At 40.0% G+C, this 18144-nt stretch overlaps 1 protein-coding gene across 4 annotated transcripts in view; it reads right to left on the bottom strand.

The window, feature by feature from the left end:
• Positions 1 to 1314: 1314 nt before the first annotated feature.
• HSD17B7 (hydroxysteroid 17-beta dehydrogenase 7) overlaps positions 1315 to 18144 on the bottom strand; it is a 41328-nt gene continuing 24498 nt past the window's right edge. For 3 of the 4 annotated variants that reach the window (XM_070467706.1, XM_020872863.2, XM_070467708.1), the window contains one exon: positions 15247 to 16535. In XM_070467706.1, coding sequence (XP_070323807.1) covers positions 16434 to 16535 — 102 coding nt within the window. In that variant the 3' untranslated portion in view covers positions 15247 to 16433. Of the gene's footprint in view, positions 1580 to 15246; positions 16536 to 18144 lie in introns of those variants that run through there. The other variant, XM_070467707.1, reaches the window with a different exon arrangement.

Below are 18144 nucleotides of genomic sequence, written 5' to 3'. Positions count from 1 at the left end.
CAACCTGGGGATCAAACCCAGGTCTCCTGAGTTACAGGGAGATTCTTTACCAGCTGAGCCACTATCCTGCTACCTTGTTGAATTTGTTTATCAATTCTAGTAAGTTTTGGGTGGCGTCTTTAGGATGTTCTCTACATGGTATGTTGTTTGAATATAATGACAGATTTACCTTTTCCCTATCAATTCAAATACCTTTTATTTCTTTTTATGGTCTGATTTCTGTGGCTAGAACTTCCAATACTATTTTGAAGAGAAGTGGTGAGAGTGGGTATTCTGGTGCTTTAGATTTTAGGGGAAAGGCTATCAACTTTTCACCATCAAGTATTATGCTGGCTGTGGGTTTGTCATAAATAGCTTCTTATATTGAGATATGTTCCTTCTATATCCACTTTGGTAAGAGTTTTTTGTTTTTTGTTTGTGTCATGAATGGATACTGAATTTTATCAAATGCTTGGGGAGAAATGCTCTACATATGTCAATCAACTAGAAACCGTGACTACATGCATCGGGACCACCGACTGAGTGGAGTCAGGGACAGCTAGTTGGTCCTGCCAATCACACTTGGATCCATGCGATGTATCAATAGGATCCAGTTCCAAGAGTCCAGTTTGATTCAGATGCACATTCCCTGAGCTCCCCAGGACTGGACACAGTGAGGGAAGGTGAGTTGACTGTGGTGGGATCTCAACCCTAACAGGTGATGTAACAACTGAACACAGGATCCCCCAACCTCACTGATGCACCCTTCAAGGTCCAGAAGGTGCTCACCTCCTCCCTAACGACCACAAACACCTTCCTCATTGGTGTGGTGGTTGTGAAAACTGAGCACCCAGCAGCAGGCCCACAGACCACGGTTTACTAAATAGTACTTATTTCTTCTCCCTGGCTGATTCGGTGGCCCTACCCACAGCTCAGCCCTTTGTCCTTGTCACACCTGAACCCACAGGGCAGGTAACATGGTCTGCAGGCTGCTCCCCTCCTGCTGCTGGTTGCATCGCTTCATCCTCATGCTTACTGTGCAGCCCCGACCCAGCGGCTGCTCTCGCAGAGACCCCAGCTTGCTGTGTGGCAGGGCAGGGCCCAGGACCTGCCATTTGTCATCCTGGACTCACGTGGTTCCACACAGCTGTCTATCACTTCCACACACATCCTCCACCACAGGCTTGACCTATTTCTAAAGCTTTTCCCTAATACTCAATCATTGTTCCACTTGTTCTTTGAACATAAAGATCAAGCCATTCTGTCATCTGAGTTCACATTCCAGTTCTTCATCTTCTTTCCCTCCATTGCCATTACAGTCCTAGTCACATCGTCTTAGAGAATACTCTTTATTTGTCTTGATTTCATTATTTATAGGCAAAACAGAAAATCTGGATTTTGATAAGGAACTGTATGTACTATCACAATAGTAATTTCAGGCTGTGGAAGAGGTCTTCCACTTCAACTGCCTTAACTTAAAATTGAAACTCCATAAACTATTTCAACTGATTTCTCTTTTTGTCTGCTTCTTGGGGTCATCTGGCCAAATATCCACCATCAGAGGAAGTGACATCTTCAATGTAGAGGTCTGGAGAAAGAACTAAATATAAACAAATCATTTAATATCCTAGAGATTTTTTCTTCTGGAGCAATACATACTGGCAAATAAAATATATAAACTACAAATTCAGTACAAGGGGAATGCATTCAAAATTCTATGTACCACCTTTCTTGCCTAATCTTCCCAGAAGAGTCAGTTACTGTCACAAAACCCAGGTTTCCTCTAGATCGTTCCAGAGATTGTATGTGTGTGAGCAAATGAAAGCAAAATATACATATTTCACAGCATCTGTTTTTATTCACTTTAATAACATCAATCCATAAATACCTACTTATATTCTTTTTACTTCACTCTTTTCAATACTTCTATTACATTAAATACTTACTACATTTTATGAATATAATTATCTAGGATCCTGGCAACTAAATGAAGTTGAGCTGAGTATAATTTTCTTCTTCTCTTTTGCTATTACAGGGAAAGAAACATGCTGCAATGAATGTTTTTGTCTAAAATCCCTCATCTGCAATCCCAAAGCCCAAACAGCTTAAAAAACTGAGTCTTCAAATTACTAGCACATTCATTTGGCACCTAAATTAACATGAGGCTATCTATAGTCTTTATACTACTTAATGTGACTTCATAAATCTTTTTCAAACACATTACTAGGTTTGATTATAGGTAGATATTTCAGCTCCCACTAGAGTTGTTACAAAAACTACTGTACTGTGTTCAGTTCAGTCGCTCAGTCATGTCCGACTCTTTGCAACCCCATGAATCGCAGCACGCCAGGCCTCCCTGTCCATCACCAACTCCCGGAGTTGACTCAAACTCATGCCCATTGAGTTGGTGATGCCATCCAGCCATCTCATCCTCTGTCGTCCCCTTCTCCTCCTGCCCTCAATCTTTCCCAGCATCAGGGTCTTTTCCAGTGAGTCAGCTCTTCGCATCAGGTGGCCAAAGTATTGGAGCTTCAGCTTCAACATCAGTCCTTCCAATGAACACCCAGGACTGATCTCCTTTAGGATGGACTGGTTGGATCTCCTTGCAGTCCAAAGGACTCTCAAGAGTCTTCTCCAACACCACAGTTCAAAAGCATCAATTCTTCAGTGCTCAGCTTTCTTCACAGTCCAACTCTCATATCTATACATGACCCCTGGAAAAACCATAGCCTTGACCAGATGGACCTTTGTTGGCAAAGTAATGTCTCTGCTTTTTAATATGCTATCTAAGTTGGTCATAACTTTCCTTCCAAGGAGTAAGCATCTTTTAATTTCATGGCTGCAGTCACCATCCGCAGTGATTTTGGAGCCCCAAAAAATAAAGTCTGACACTATTTCCACTGTCTCCCCATCTATTTCCCATGAGGTGATGGGACCAGATGCCATGATCTTAGTTTTCTGAATGTTGAGCTTTAAGCCAACATTTTCACTCTCCTCTTTCACTTTCATCAAGAGGCTTTTCAATTCCTCTTCACTCTCTGCCATAAGGGTGGTGTCATCTGCATATCTGAGGTTATTGATATTTCTCCTGGCAATCTTGATTCTGGCTTGTGCTTCCTCCAGCCCACTGTTTCTCATGATGTACTCTGCATATAAGTTAAATAAGCAGGGTGACAGTATACAGCCTTGATGTACTCCTTTCCCTATTTGGAACCAGTCTGTTGCTCCATGTCCAGTTTGAACTGTTGCTTCCTGACCTGCATATAGGTTTCTCAAGAGGCAGGTCAGGTGGTCTGGTATGCCCATCTCTTTCAGAATTTTCCACAGTTTATTGTGATCCACACAGTCAAAGGCTTTGGAATAGTCAATAAAACAGAAATAGATGTTTTTGTGGAACTCTCTTGCTTTTTTGATGATCCAGTGGATGTTGGCAATTTGATCTCTGGTTCCTCTGCCTTTTCTAAAACCAGCTTGAACATCTGGAAGTTCACAGTTCACGCATTGCTGAAGCCTGGCTTGGAGAATTTTAAGTATTACTTTGCTAGCGTGTGAGATGAGTGCAATTGTGTGGTAGTTTGAGCACTCTTTGGCATTGGCTTTCTTTGGGATTGGAATGAAAAATGACCTTTTCCAGTCCTGTGGCCACTGCTGAGTTTTCCAAATTTGCTGGCATATTGAGTGCAGCACTTTCATGGCATTGTCTTTCAGGATTTGAAATAGCTCAACTGGAATTCCATCACCTGCATTAGCTTTGTTCACAGTGATGCTTCCTAAGGCCCACTTGACTTCACATTCCAGGATGTCTGGCTCTAGGTGAGTGATCACACCATCATGATTATCACATTGTGTGCACTTATTTATTTCTGAAATCCAAGCAATTTTACATACTGAAGTACATTCAGCCCTAAGGTTTTAGATAAGTTACAGTGGCCCTGCACAGATAACTCTGTCCATATTTTTGAGTTGTATCTTTAGGATAAATCTTCAAAGGTGCAATTGCTAAAGATATGTGCATTTTTAATTTTGATAGATGTTGTCAATTAGTTCTTCAAAGGAGTACATAATGTATATCACAAATAATATTATATGAAAACACCTGTTCTTTCACATGCTGAAAAAAACCTATTTATGTTTGCTAATATGATCAGTGAAAGATGACAACTCATATTCTTTCAATTAAAGCTCAAGTTCATTTATATGGGTGAGATTAAGCATCTTTAAAATTTACTGTTGATTTACATACTGCATTCTTTAGTAGTTAGGTTAGTTACCCCAGTGGCTCTCCATATGTGTTATAAATACTTTTCCAAATTGTTTGTGCTTTAATTTTATTTATGATAATTGTATAGAAAGTGTTAATTCTTTTGTAATTATGTTCTTCATCATTGATCTATCTGGAATTTGATGTAAGGAATTATTTGTAACAAATTGTCACAAAGATAGCAATATAAAACAATACAAATGCAGTATCTCCCAGTTTCGTAGGTCAGAAGTCCAGCATAGCTCATGTGGATTCTCTGCTCATAGGATCACAGGACTAAAATCGAGACATTAGCTGGATAAATCTTTCTCTGGAGGCTCTGGGTAGAATCCAAATCCAAATTCACTTAGGCCCTTGGCATAATTTAGCTCCTTGCATGGTGGATCCAAAGTCTCGGATTCCTAGTTGTCAGGTACGGGGCCAACCTTGGCTGGTAAAGGCCACCCATCATCTCTTGTCACATGGCCCTTTCTACAACACTATAACTTCCTCCTTCAGAGTCCACAGGAAAGCATCTACTGCAGCTTCATATCTCCATGACTAGATGAAAAACTAAGACCTCCAAGAAGGCCTGAAGGCTTTGGATCAAGGTCAGTTCTCTCTCCCTCCCATCATTCTTCCAACCAAACCAAGTAAGAAATCCCTAGTTGTTAATACTTGCAGAGACTTGGCACCTTTTCACTAGATAAGCTAATTTCAAGCTGCTGCAACCTGTGAACAACTGGCTGAACTGCTGAAAGTGACAGAGAAGTCAGGAGAATAGAAATTGAGATATCTAAAGAAATCATTTATTTTAAGCTGTTAAATTGTTACGTATAGGATGGTTGTTACAATACTACTGTTTTATTCATATCTCTATGCTTTCATTAACTCCAATGTTTTCATCTTGGTTTTTATTTTGTTTATGTAGATATTTTGATTTCTGAACACCCAGAAGAACAATCTGGGCATCATAGTTCTATCCCTATACATACAATCATTGATCCATTCTCCTAATAATAAGCTACCAGCAATCTCTGACTGGTTGTGCTTGCTCACCTGCAATGCAGGAGACACAAGAGACACAGATTCGCTTGCTGGGTCAGGAAGATCCACCGGAGAAGGAAATGACAACCCATTCCAGTATTCTGGTCTGGGAAATCCCATGGACAGAGGAGCCTGGTGGGCTCCAATCCATGGGGTCGCAATAGTTGGACATGACTTAGCAACTAAACCACCACCACCATCTCTGACTGGTCACTTGACATTTTCTCATCCATTTCTACCCTGAACTTTAAAATCTAGCTTTGATGCCCTTCATGTGACTAAACTATGTTGTAGATAGCCAAAAATAAAGTGAGTTAACGTTGTGTTTTGTCACTAAAATGTGTTCGAATCTTTGTGACTCTATGGATTGTAGCTCACCAGGTTCCTCTGTCCATGGGATTTTCCAGGCAAGCATACTGGAGTGAGTTGCCATTTCCTTCTCTATGGGATCTTGTCGACCCAGGGGTCAAACCTTTATCTCCTGTGTAATCAGGTGAATTCTTTACCACTCAGTCACCGGGCAAACCTCAGAGTTACGGTCCACCACTGGAAAGCTCGATGAGGATGGGATTCAAGCTTGCATGTGCAGAGCACGATGGGTTAGCAGTCCGTCACCTCAACCACTTGGCCACCTCGCCAGCCCTTTATAAAAGAGAACTTCCACATCTTGAAATCATATATAAGCCTCTGTGTCCCTGTCTTTTGAAGAAAAAGGCTTTGACTTGAGTTTCACGGGCTCCCTCTGAGTCTCAAAAGGCTGGCTCAAGAGTTAATGAGTAGGAAATGTGAAAAGGTAGAAATAAGGATAGCTGTTAGGCTGGCAAACTGTTAACAATCTAGACTATAAACCAGCCACATAGCAGAATCACTGAACTCCCAGTTCCCTCAAAGACATAAAGTCCTGACATATATTCCTAAGTTGTTTTATGGGAAGTAGACCCCCACCAGATGAAAACTGCTGACTGTAGGCACATAATTGTGACTTTAGACCAGTTGAAATGAGAAAGTTGATGGTCCTTGAAAATTCATCTTTTTACCAACCAATCCAAGGATTATGCACAAGCTGATTATGTGTACACTGCAGCCACCTCCCTCATACTGCTTTTAAGATGCCTTTCCTGAAAGCCTTTGGGGAGTCCGGGTGTTTTCAGCATGAGATGTCCATTCTGCTTGCTTGGTGCCCTGCAATAAATGTTGTACTATCCTTCACCACAACCTAGTGTCAGCAGATTGGCTTTCCTGCACACAGATGGTTGGACCCAAGTTTGGTTCAGTAGTTTTTGGGGATCATGAAGGGACCTCTGTCCCAAGGGAGCACTTCACATGTGACACATCAGCCCCCAGTTGGTGGCAGCTTTCTGATTCTGTCCAGAATTTTTGTCTTAGGAAATGTCCCGAGTGCTGGCCACTGACTAGGCATCATTGGCCCAGGGCTTGTTCAGTTCTGTGGTAAAGGAAATGAGCTCCTGGTCTTGGTCTGATCTGTAAGATATCTCTGGTAAATGTTAAAACCTTGAGTGTACTGATACAAGGGTATACCTTCCTTCTAGCATACCACAATTGGAGGTTTTCCTTTGTGGAGTGCAAGGTGTAGAACGTACTCATTTGGGTTTGAGGAGAAGGCTGTGTTAACTGGATTTCCCACTCTGGACTGAGGACTTCCTCAGCCATCTGGTACACCCTGAGCAGCAACTGGGAAAATCTGTTAAGACTGAGGCTCATCTGGATCCTAGGCTGGTACAGTAGGTAGGATCACTTCCCTGTCACATTAGGGAACCGCAACCCTGAGGCCACTGAACAGTTTATCCAGCCCTGGTTTGTTACTGGTAAATAGTACATTCCTAGAAAGAGAAAGGTTTTTTATTTAATACTGCATGAACACAATGTTCTTTAAACTCCAAATAAAAATGGCAAACCTGGACCTCATTTCCTTCAATACTTTATTGAAGTATAGTTGATTTACAATGCTGTGTTAGTTTCTATACCTTAGAAACTAAGGTATAGCAAAGTGAGTCAGCTAAATATAAATTATATATATGTAACTATATATATTCTCTTTTCTATTCTTTTCCATTATATTACCAGATATTGAATATAGTTCCCCATGCCATATAGTAGGACCTTTTTCTATATCTATTTTATATATAGTAGTTTGTATCTCTGGGTCAGGAAGATCCCCTGGAGAGGGAAATTGCAACCCACTCCAGTATTCTTGCCTGAGAAATTCTATGGACTGAGGAGACTGGCAGGCTACAGTTCATGGGGTTGCAAAGAGTCAGACATGCCTGAATGACTAAACAACAAAGTTTGTATTAGCTAACCCAAATCTCCTAATTTATCCTGTCCTGGCCCTTTCCCTTCAGTAAACAGAAATTTGTTTTCTATGTCTGTGTGGCTGTTTGTTTTATAAATAAATTCATTCGTATCGAAAGAGCTAATGGTTAGAGAGGCCAGGGTCCCCTAAGCAGGAGGAGGAAATAAACTGCAAGTGGCAGACTTTTTTTTCTCTCTTCTCTGCTGCTGCTAAGTCACTTCAGTTGTGTCCGACTCTGTGCGACCCCATAGATGGCAGCCCACCAGGCTCCCTTATCCTTGGGGTTCTCCAGGCAAGAACACTGGAGTGGGTTGCCATTTCCTTCTCCATCTCTCTACACAGGATTAAAGGAGGCTCCTTTGATCCTGTGTTGCCATGACAACAGTTGGGTTCACCTGAAACTATTTATCAAACCTTGAGTTGCTAATGTCTCAGCAAACAATACATCTTACTCAGGGAAATGTTCTTAAGCTATGTTAATGAAACTATGTATTTGCTTGGGAATCTGCCTTTCTTGAAGACTCATGTCAATTGTTTTATGGCCAGAGATGACTCCCCTTCTGCCGATTCCATCTCAGAATGCATGTGGTAGGAGAGGAGCCTGGTGCAACTCTCAGTCTTGAGGGGTTTCTTTTATCTATGATTCAGTTCAGTTCAGTTCAGTCACTCAGTCGTGTCCGACTCTTTGTGACCCCATGAACCTCAGCACGCCAGGCCTCCCTGTCCATCACCAACTCCCGGAGTTTACTCAAACTCATGTCCATCGAGTCGATTAGCAGCTTGCTAACAAGTACATAATGCTTTACTAAAAACTAGCAAGGGGGCACTCTTTCTGTCCCCTTCTGATGTCTATGTCGGATTTCTCCATCCCTTTACACTTTAATAAAACTTTGCTACACAAAAGTTTTATGTGCAGCATACTACTACTCAAGGCTGAGTGATCAAGCCTTGTCTCTGGTCCCAGATCAAAATCCTCTCCTCTGGAGGCCATTCAAAGTTCATGGCAGTAACCTTTCAGTGTCATATTTTATATTGCACATATAAGTGATATATATGATATTTGTCTTTTTCTGACTTATATGATAATCTCTAGGTCCATGTATGTCACTGAAAATGTCATTACTTTATCCTTGTTTTAATGGATAAACAGTATGCCATTGTGTGTGTGTGTGTGTGTGTGTGTGTGTGTATATTTGTGTGTCTACGGTACCTTTATCCATTGATTTAACAATGGACATTTAGGGGGTTTCTGTATCCTGGCTGTTTAAATAGTACTACAGTAAAGATTGGGGTACATGTATCTTTTTAAATGAGATTTTTTGTCTTTTCCAGATACATAGCCAGGCATGGGATTGCTGAATCATATGGTAATTGTATCATTAGTTCTTTAAGGAACCTCCATACTGTTTTCCATAGTGGCTGCACCAATTTATTGATAAAATATAGGAGTATAGGGTTCTTCATACCCGCTCCAGCAATTATAATTTGTAGGCTTTTAATGATGGCCATTCTGACTAGGGCTTCCCTGGTAGCTCAGCTGGTAAAGAATTTGCTTGTAATGCAGGGGACCTGGTTTGATCCCTAGGTTGGGAAGATCCCCTGGAGGAGGGCATGGCAACCCACTCTAGTATTCTTGCCTGGAGAATCCCCATGGATAGAGGAGCCTGGCAGGCTCCAGTCCCTGAGGTCACAAAGAGTCAGACACGACTGAGTGACTAAGCACACATTCTGACTAGCAGGAATTGGTACATCATTGTAGTTTTGATTTTCATTTCTGTAATAATTGCCAATGTTGATCATCTTTTCATGTGCCTATTCATCCCTGGTGGTTCAGTGGTAAAGAATCTGCCTGCCAATGCAAGAGATGCAGGTTTGACCCCTGGGTCTGGAAGATCCCCTGGAGAAGGAAATTGCAACCCACTCCAGTATTCTTGCCTGGAAAATCCCATGGACAGAGGAACCTGGCAGGCTACAGTCCATGGGGTCACAAAGAGTTGGATAGGACTGAGCAACTAAACAATAAATTCATCACCTGTATGTTTTCTTTGGAGAAATATCTACTTAGGTCTTCTCCCCATTTTTTTTTTTAATTAGGCTGTTTGTTTTTTCTTGTAACTGAGTTGTCTGAGCTTTTTATATTTTGGAAATTAAGGCTTTGTCAGATGCATCATTTACTAATATTTTCTCCCAGAGTGTAGGTTATCTTTTCATTTTGTTTATGGTTTCCTTTTCTGTGCAAAAGGTTATGTTTTACTAGGTCCCATGTGTCAATTTTTGCTTTCCACTACTTTGGGAGATGAGCAGAAGAAAATATTGCTACAATTTATGTCAGAAACTGTTTTGTCTATGTTCTCTTCTAGGAGTTTTATGGTGTTATGATATCTTACACACACAGTGCCACAGGGCAGTAAGTGAGTTTCATTCATTAATATGTAGAAATTTCTTTGTCATTTAGTTGCAGATATTTTCTAATTTTCAATATTCCTTGACCAAGCAGTTTAAAAGTAGTAAAAGAGGTTTATTAATTTTTTTTCCTTTGTTTTGGTTACCTTCTTGTAAATGATGTATGGCATGGTTTGAATAATACACATTTTTAATACCTGTTGAGATTTACTTTGAGGTCTAGTTTTCTATAGGTTCATGAATTGTTATATATTAATTTGAATATATATGGTTATCCAACTAGTAAGTTATAGATACATATTCATCAGGTCAAGCTTATTAACTGTTATATCTTCCATATGCTTACTATTTTTTGCATGATTAATAAAACAATAAGTGATGTCTATTAAAATTATCTATTAAACTTTTGGAATTTATCAATTTATCCCTGAAATTTATAATTCTGTAAACTGCTTTTTATATTTTAAGCATTAAATGTACACATGAATTTATATCTATATAAATTCATATATATGAATTTATATATTTATATTTATGTATATAAAACCTCTCAGTGTTTTAAACTTGTCATTTAGCCCTTAAAAATGCTTTTGTATTTTATCTGATATTAATATAACTAAACAAGCTTACTAACTTTTATTAATATTTGCCAAGCATATATTTTCTTATCCTTTTACTTTTGACCTTTACATAAATCATCCTGTTATAGTAGTTGGCTGTGTTAAAAAAAATATTTAACCAGCTCTAGTAATTGCTTAACTAACTAGCTTAAAATAAATAATGCAGCTATGAACATTAGGTATGAATGTATCTCTTTGAATTAGTGTTATGGGTTTGTTTTTTAGATATTTACTCAAGAATAGAAATCCTGCATCATATGATAGTTCTCTTATAGATTTTTGAGAGCATTTGAATACATTTTAAAACTAATTTGGGATCTTCATTCATCTTGTTTTTTCTTAGTACCATAATCAGCTTCTTCCCCTTTCTAATTTATTATATTTTTGGATGGCTTGGGTATTCTTTTTCTTTGTGCCTCTGTTGGTATGGAAATTGCATATTTTATTTCTGTATAGTAACATTACCATTAAAAATGTAGTAAGTATGTCAGATAGTTAACGTCTAAAGGGACTATGATTTGTTTTCCATTTTAGGGAAACTGGATGAAATGACTCAGAAAATATGTAGAACTAACCTACTGACATATCATAAATGACTTGAAGTCAGAATTTAGTTCATGTTTAAAATCTCCTTTTGGGTACTTAATGTGGAACAGAATTAAGTAATAGGTTATATTGACAGCACATGTATTACAATACATTATGATGTGTGCACACATATATTAGGATATAATCTCACAATTTGGCAAGGTAAGCATCAAATATTTAAAATTAAATTGAGGTATAAATTGAAGCAACCTGCCCAAAGTCATGAATTTGACTCAGTGTCTGCCCAGTCCCAGAGCCCATGCTCCTCCCTCCAAACACTCCCACTTGGCCTGATGTTGCTCCAATGTGATGACTCAACAATTCAGAAAACAGAGTAGGAAAAGTGGCCAAGATGGCACAATAGAAAAGCCCCTGACCTCACCTCCTCTCACGAGCACACCAAAGTTACAACTATCAGCAGAACAAACATCAGTGACAAAGACAGGACCCACCAGAAAAGGTCTTCTGCAGCTAAAGACAGAGAAGGAATCACAGTGAGAGAGGTGGGAGAGGCGGATTCACAGTATACTGAAATCACATGTAACATCTGGGTGGCTGACCCACAGTTGGAGGATTATATTGCAGAGGTTCGCCCACAGGAGTAAGCGTTCTGAGACCCATGTCAGGCTCTCCAGCCCAGGCTTCTGGCACTGGGAAGATGAGCTCCCAGAGCATTTGGCTTTGTAGGCCACCAGGGTTTAACTGCAGAAGCCCCATGGGACTGGGGGAAATACACACATCACTTTTAGAGGGCACACACAAAATCCAGTGCACACTGGGGCCTAGGACAAAAGCAGTAACTTAACAGGAGCCTGAGCCAGACCTGCCTGCTGGTCTTGGGGAGCGCTGGTGAGGCGAGGGCAGCTGCAGTTCACCCCAGGAAAAGACGCTGGTGGGAGCCATGCTGAGGACCATGCAGCACATTAACGATCCTGGCATCTTGGACCATTAATGCCAAGACCTGGCCCCCATCCAACAGCCTGTAGGTTCCAGTGCTGGGACACCTCAGGCAAAAGAACTAAATGGGCAGGGACACAGTCCCACCCATTAGGAGACAGGCTGTGTAAAGACTAAAGAGTCCACAGCAAAAATAAGGTGTAAAATATATATCAAAAACAGTAATCATGAGGGAAGGAGAATACAAATGCAAGGTATTTAAAATGCCTTTGAAATTAACATATCAGCAACTTAAACAATCATATATAGAGAGACTGCTAACTAAAAACCTCGTCATAACTATAAACCTAGAATCTATAATATATATACAAATTAAAAAAGGATTCTAAACATAATACAAACACAAGAAAGAGGAAAAAAGATCTACAAAAACAAACCCAAAACAATGAACAAAATGGAAACAAGAACACTGATATTGATAATCACCTTAAATGTAAATAGACTAAATGTTCCAACAGAAAAGACACAAACTGCCTGAATGTATACAAAACCAAGACCCATAGATATGCTGCCTACAAGAGACTCCCTTCAAATCTAGAGATACATACAGACTCAAAGTGATGGAAATATGGAAATATTGATATTTCCATTTCCATGCAAATGGAAATCAAAGGAAAGCTGGAGTGCCAATACTCATATCAGACAAAATAGATTTTAACATGAAGATTGTGATAAGAGACATAGATGGGCATTACATAATCATCAAGGGATCAATCCAAGAAGACATCAGTTCAGCTCAGTTCAGTAGCTCAGTCATGTCCGACTCTTTGCGACCCCATGAATCGCAGCACACCAGGCCTCCCTGTCCATCACCAACTCCCAGAGTTTACTCAAACTCATGCCCATCGAGTCGGTGATGCCATCCAGCCATCTCATCCTCTGTCATCCCCTTCTCCTCCTGCCCCCAATCCCTCCCAGCATCAGGGTCTTTTCCAATGAGTCAAGTCTTCACGTGAGGTGGCCAAAGTATTGGAGTTTCAGCTTCAGCATCAGTCCTTCCAATGAACACCCAGGACTGATCTCCTTTAGGATGGACTGGTTGGATCTCCTTGCAGTCCAAGGGACTCTCAAGAGTCTTCTCCAACACCACAGTTCAAAAGCATCAATTCTTCAGTGCTCAGCTTTCTTCACAGTCCAACTATTACATCCATACATGACCCCTGGAAAAACTATAGCCTTGACCAGATGGACCTTTGTTGGCAAAGGCGTGCCTCTGCTTTTTAATATGCTATCTAGGTTGGTCATAACTTTCCTTCCAAGAAGTAAGCGTCTTCTAATTTCATGGCTTGCAGTCACCATCCACAGTGATTTTGGAGCCCCATGTATTTCCCATGAGGTGATGGGACCAGATGCCATGATCTGAGTTTTCTGAATGTTGAGCTTTAAGCCAACTTTTTCACTCTCCTCTTTCACTTTCATCAAGAGGCTCTTCAGTTCCTCTTCACTCTCTGCTATAAGGGTGGTGTCATCTGCATATCTAGGTTATTGATATTTCTCCCAGCAATCTTGATTCCAGCTTGTGCTTCTTCCAGCCCAGCATTTCTCATGATATACTCTGCATATAAGTTAAATAAGCATGGTGACAATATACAGTTTTGACTTACCCCTTTCCCTATTTGGAACCAGTCTGTTGTTCCATGTCCAGTTCTACCTGTTGCTTCCTGACCTGCATACAAGTTGGGCCTAATTAAACTTAAAAGGTTAAAAGCAAAGGAAACCATCAAGCAAACTATAGAATAGAAAATATTTAAAAATTGTGATTGACAAGGGGCTAATTTCCAATATATACAAATGGCTTATACAGTTCAATATTAAAACAAAATCAAACACCCCAACCAAAAAATGGACAGAAAACCCAAACAGGCATTTCTCCAAAGAAGACATATTGATGGCCAAAATGTATATGAAAAAAAACTCAACATGGCTACTTACTAGAGTAACGCAAATCAAAAGTACAATGAAGTATCACCTCACAGCAGTCAGAGTAGCCATCTTCAAAAATTCTACAAATAGTAAGTGCTGGAGAGGGTGTGAAAAAAATGGAATCCTCCTATGCTATTAGTGGGAATGTAAACTTCTCCACTATGGAGAAGAGTATGCAGGTTACTCAAAAAACTAAAAATAGTAACCCAATGATCCAGCAATCCCAGGCTTCCCTGGTGGCTCAGTGGGTAAAGAATCCACCTGCAATGCAGGAGACACAGGAGACACAGTTTGATTCCTGGGTTGGAAAGATCCCCTGGAGGAGGAAATGGCAACCCACTCCAATATTCTCGCCTGGAGAATCCCAGAGAGGAGTGGGGGTCCAGTCCACAGGGTTGTGAAGAGCTGGACCTGACTCAGAGACTGAACCCAACACCAGCAACCCCACTCCTGGGCATACATCTGGGGGAGGGAAACTAGCTGGGAAAGATGCATGCACCCCTGTGTCACAGCAGCACCGTGAGCCAAGACATCACAGCCTCCTGAACGTCCCCGACAGAGGAGTGGATAAAGGTGTGGTGTATAAAGTGCCCAGCTCACTGCCGCTCAGCCAGGAGAAAGGATGACTAATGCCATCTGCAGCAACAAGGACCTGGAGAGTGTCGTGAGTGAAGCGAGTCAGACAAATATCACAGGATATCACTTACATGCGTAATCTAAAAATCTGATGCGATGAACTGATTTAAAACATACACACAGATTCACAGAGACAGAGAACAAACTTGGGGTTAAGTAAGGGGATGGCGGGGGAGGGGGATTTAAATTAGCAGTTGGAGAATAACAGATACATACTACAAATAAACAACAGGCACAAACTACAAATAAATAAACAAGGAGCTACCATATGGCACAGGGAACTATACTCAGTAACTTGTAACTGTCTATAGTGGAAAAGAATCTGAAAAACTGAATATAGCTGAATCACTTTGCTGTGCACCTAGAAACTGTAAATCAACCATACTTTAATTAAAAAAAAAAATTCCAGAAACAGAGGCCACTTTCAGTCAGAGGGGATGTGGCCACTCAGTGCCTCACACAGTAATATTTCAACCATGCCACACTGGCTTATTAATCTCTAATAAATACTGTGTAGTCATCATTCTGAAAAAATGCTCTTTATTCATTCACATATATTACTGCCTTTAATTCTCACTTCATTTCCATGAACAGAGAACACAGAAAGATAATTATTCCACTTCACAGACAGAAAGCTTGAGATCCACAAAAATGTACTTCTTCCCAATTAACAGTGAGTAAACAGAAGAGTGAAAACCAGCTCTATGCTTCAGCTCTCTAACTTCACCCTTCTTTCTCAAAGAGAATGGAGAGTGGTCAGCTCTCATTTTCATTTATGTTTAAAGTTATTAAAAATATCTTTAGCAACAAACTCAGAGAAAGAATAACCAAAATTCCACACTTTAAAACATATAGACATTATATTTACATGTAATTTTTCATATCAACTCATTCAAAATATTACTCTATATTCCAGATGTTGGCTGAAACACCTAGGAATTTTAGCATTTTGTCTTGACATCATGCAAACTAGTCCTAATCACTTTCGACCACTACTGATACTGAGAGACATTCCACCAGTAATTATTCAATTGAAAAATCTGAGTAAATTCATTGAAACAATTTGAGTAAATTATTTTTGGTGCAGGATTACATTCACTAAAATATGTCATGGAAACAAGTTGGTCAGTAATACATTCGTAAACTGTGGTGAAGGTCAGGCCCACTATTAACATGGACTATCTCAATATCAAAAAAAGATACTTTTAAAATAAAGAGAAAATAATTCAGGTGGCCCAAATACATATACTTTTGTTACTATGATGATTAATAACATGGGCATCTGTATCAGGATTTTTAAATGTGGCACGTGGAGGAAGAAATAAGGTACAAAACCAGGGAAAACTACTTGTGAAGAACAAGGCTAAGATTGCTACTCAGAGAATGAGTAGTACGTCCTCCTTCTGGGGCAGGTGAAAGGAGAATCAGTATGTGTCTGTGTCATAATTATTCAAGTCAACACCTCATCCCATGAAGTAGAGCTTGTGCTCTTGCTGGCTGAACAAACGGATACTCAGTTGGGTGACTCTAGCACGACTTTGATGTGACATCATTCTTAGATATTGATAAAATATCAGATATTCTTTTCTCACATGCACACACACACATAATCACAGAGGTGATTCTGCGATGAAGAGACCATCAGAAATCAGTGTTTACCACAAATGCACATGGTCCAGCTCAGGAGAAACCCAAAAGGCACAGTATGTTTCAGAGAGCATCATTTTCAGTTCTGGTTATTGGTTTTCTGAATGGTGACCCTAATCTGCTTTTCAAGTTTCAGTAACTGTTGGTAAAATTTTTCAGCAGTGTCTTCATCTAGGTCCATCTGGAAAAGAAGCAAGATAGGCATGACTAGAAAGGAAAAATGAACAGTATTTGAATAAAAGGAATCCATTTAAATAACAGGTAAGAGAATCCAAAAAAGGCCTGGTGGGAAAGCTGCGGTGGAAGCCATGTGGGGAATGTTAGGAATCTTAACTTTTTTTTTTAATTACAGCTGATACTTAACCTCCTAGTAACTAACTTCTTTAGTAAAAGAGCTTTGATCTTAGCTGAACTCAGTGCCCTGTAGATGAAAGACTAAGTCTCCAGCCTTCACTGAAGCTAATGGTACCATGGACTAAATTCTGGCCAATGAGATATAAGTGGAAGTGTGTGGTACTGCACAGAACTCTCTTTAAAGGGAATGGGGCACCCCTTTCTTTCCCCCTTCTTCACACTGCTATTCTGAACCACAAGGATGCGGGCCGTACCTCAGGGATGGCAGGGGGACCCTGGATACCTGACAATTTGCAAAGCTGCCAGGCCAGCCCAAAGCTGCCATTCTCCAAACTGCTTTACATGCAAGAAATCTTAGCTTTTATCTTGTTTTATCCACTTTACTTTACATTCTTCTGTTTTATGTATGTAGAAAATTAATTTTAACTGATACAGTGTATGCAAAGCAAACTGCCAGCCCCCAAAGCTAAAAGGTTAAAAATTAAAGAAAACTTTAAAACATTTTGGAAAAACATTTACATTCAATCATGTTAGCATTTTTTTTCATGTTGTAACTGGAAGAGGAATTACAGCTCTCTTTAATTCAACCCAACATTTAAACAGCAGAAAGCTGACTTCCAAAAATTAATCGAAGGTTAACAACATTCTTCAATGCATTTCCAAGAAATGCTAATAGAGTCCTTTGGTTTATGGAATTAAACATTTTATCCCCTTGGGAAATCAGTCATTCCTTTGAGATCAATATATGTAAGTTAAAAAATTCTGAGGACCTAAAAGTAAGCTTATTAGTTTACAGTAGTGTTCCCAAGGTGGCTTCCCAGGTGGTGCTAGTGGGAAAGAACACGTCTGCCCATGCAGAAGACACAAGAGAGGTGGGTTCAATCCCTGGGTCAGGAAGGTCCCCTGGAGAAGGAAATGGCAACCCACTCCAGTATTCCTGCCTGGAGAATCCCATGGACAGAGGAGCCTGTAGGCTACAGTCCCTGGGGTCTCAAAGAGTTGAGTGAAACATGACTGAAGCAACTTAGCACACAGCACAGAGTTCCTAAAGTATTTCTTGGGATGTTGTTATGCATTCTTAAATTTTAAAAGGAAAGGAAAATGTCATACAGTCAAGAACAACTTAGAAACAGGAGGATGAAACATGTCAGGCATATTTCCTAACTCTATCAACTTCTCAAACCTTTGCTGGCATAATGTGCATTGTGCGGGTCTCTGAAAGGGGGGGAATACAAGGTGAAGCATTTCTCAAACTTACTTGGATGACAAATTGCTTTTTGCAAATCTTCTTAAGGAACTAGTATCTCACACAATATAGTATGGAAAACACTGGAGGTTCTTAGGTTCATTTTCAGTAAACATGTACTATGGGAAGTGGAGAGCATGGTTCCCTTTAGACCTCAAGCTACTGACATATAGATAAGGTCACTGTCAAG

This window comes from Odocoileus virginianus, chromosome 5 (assembly GCF_023699985.2).
Source record: "Odocoileus virginianus isolate 20LAN1187 ecotype Illinois chromosome 5, Ovbor_1.2, whole genome shotgun sequence".
Taxonomy (NCBI): domain Eukaryota; kingdom Metazoa; phylum Chordata; class Mammalia; order Artiodactyla; family Cervidae; genus Odocoileus; species Odocoileus virginianus.
This window is presented reverse-complemented; position numbering and strand designations above follow the sequence as displayed.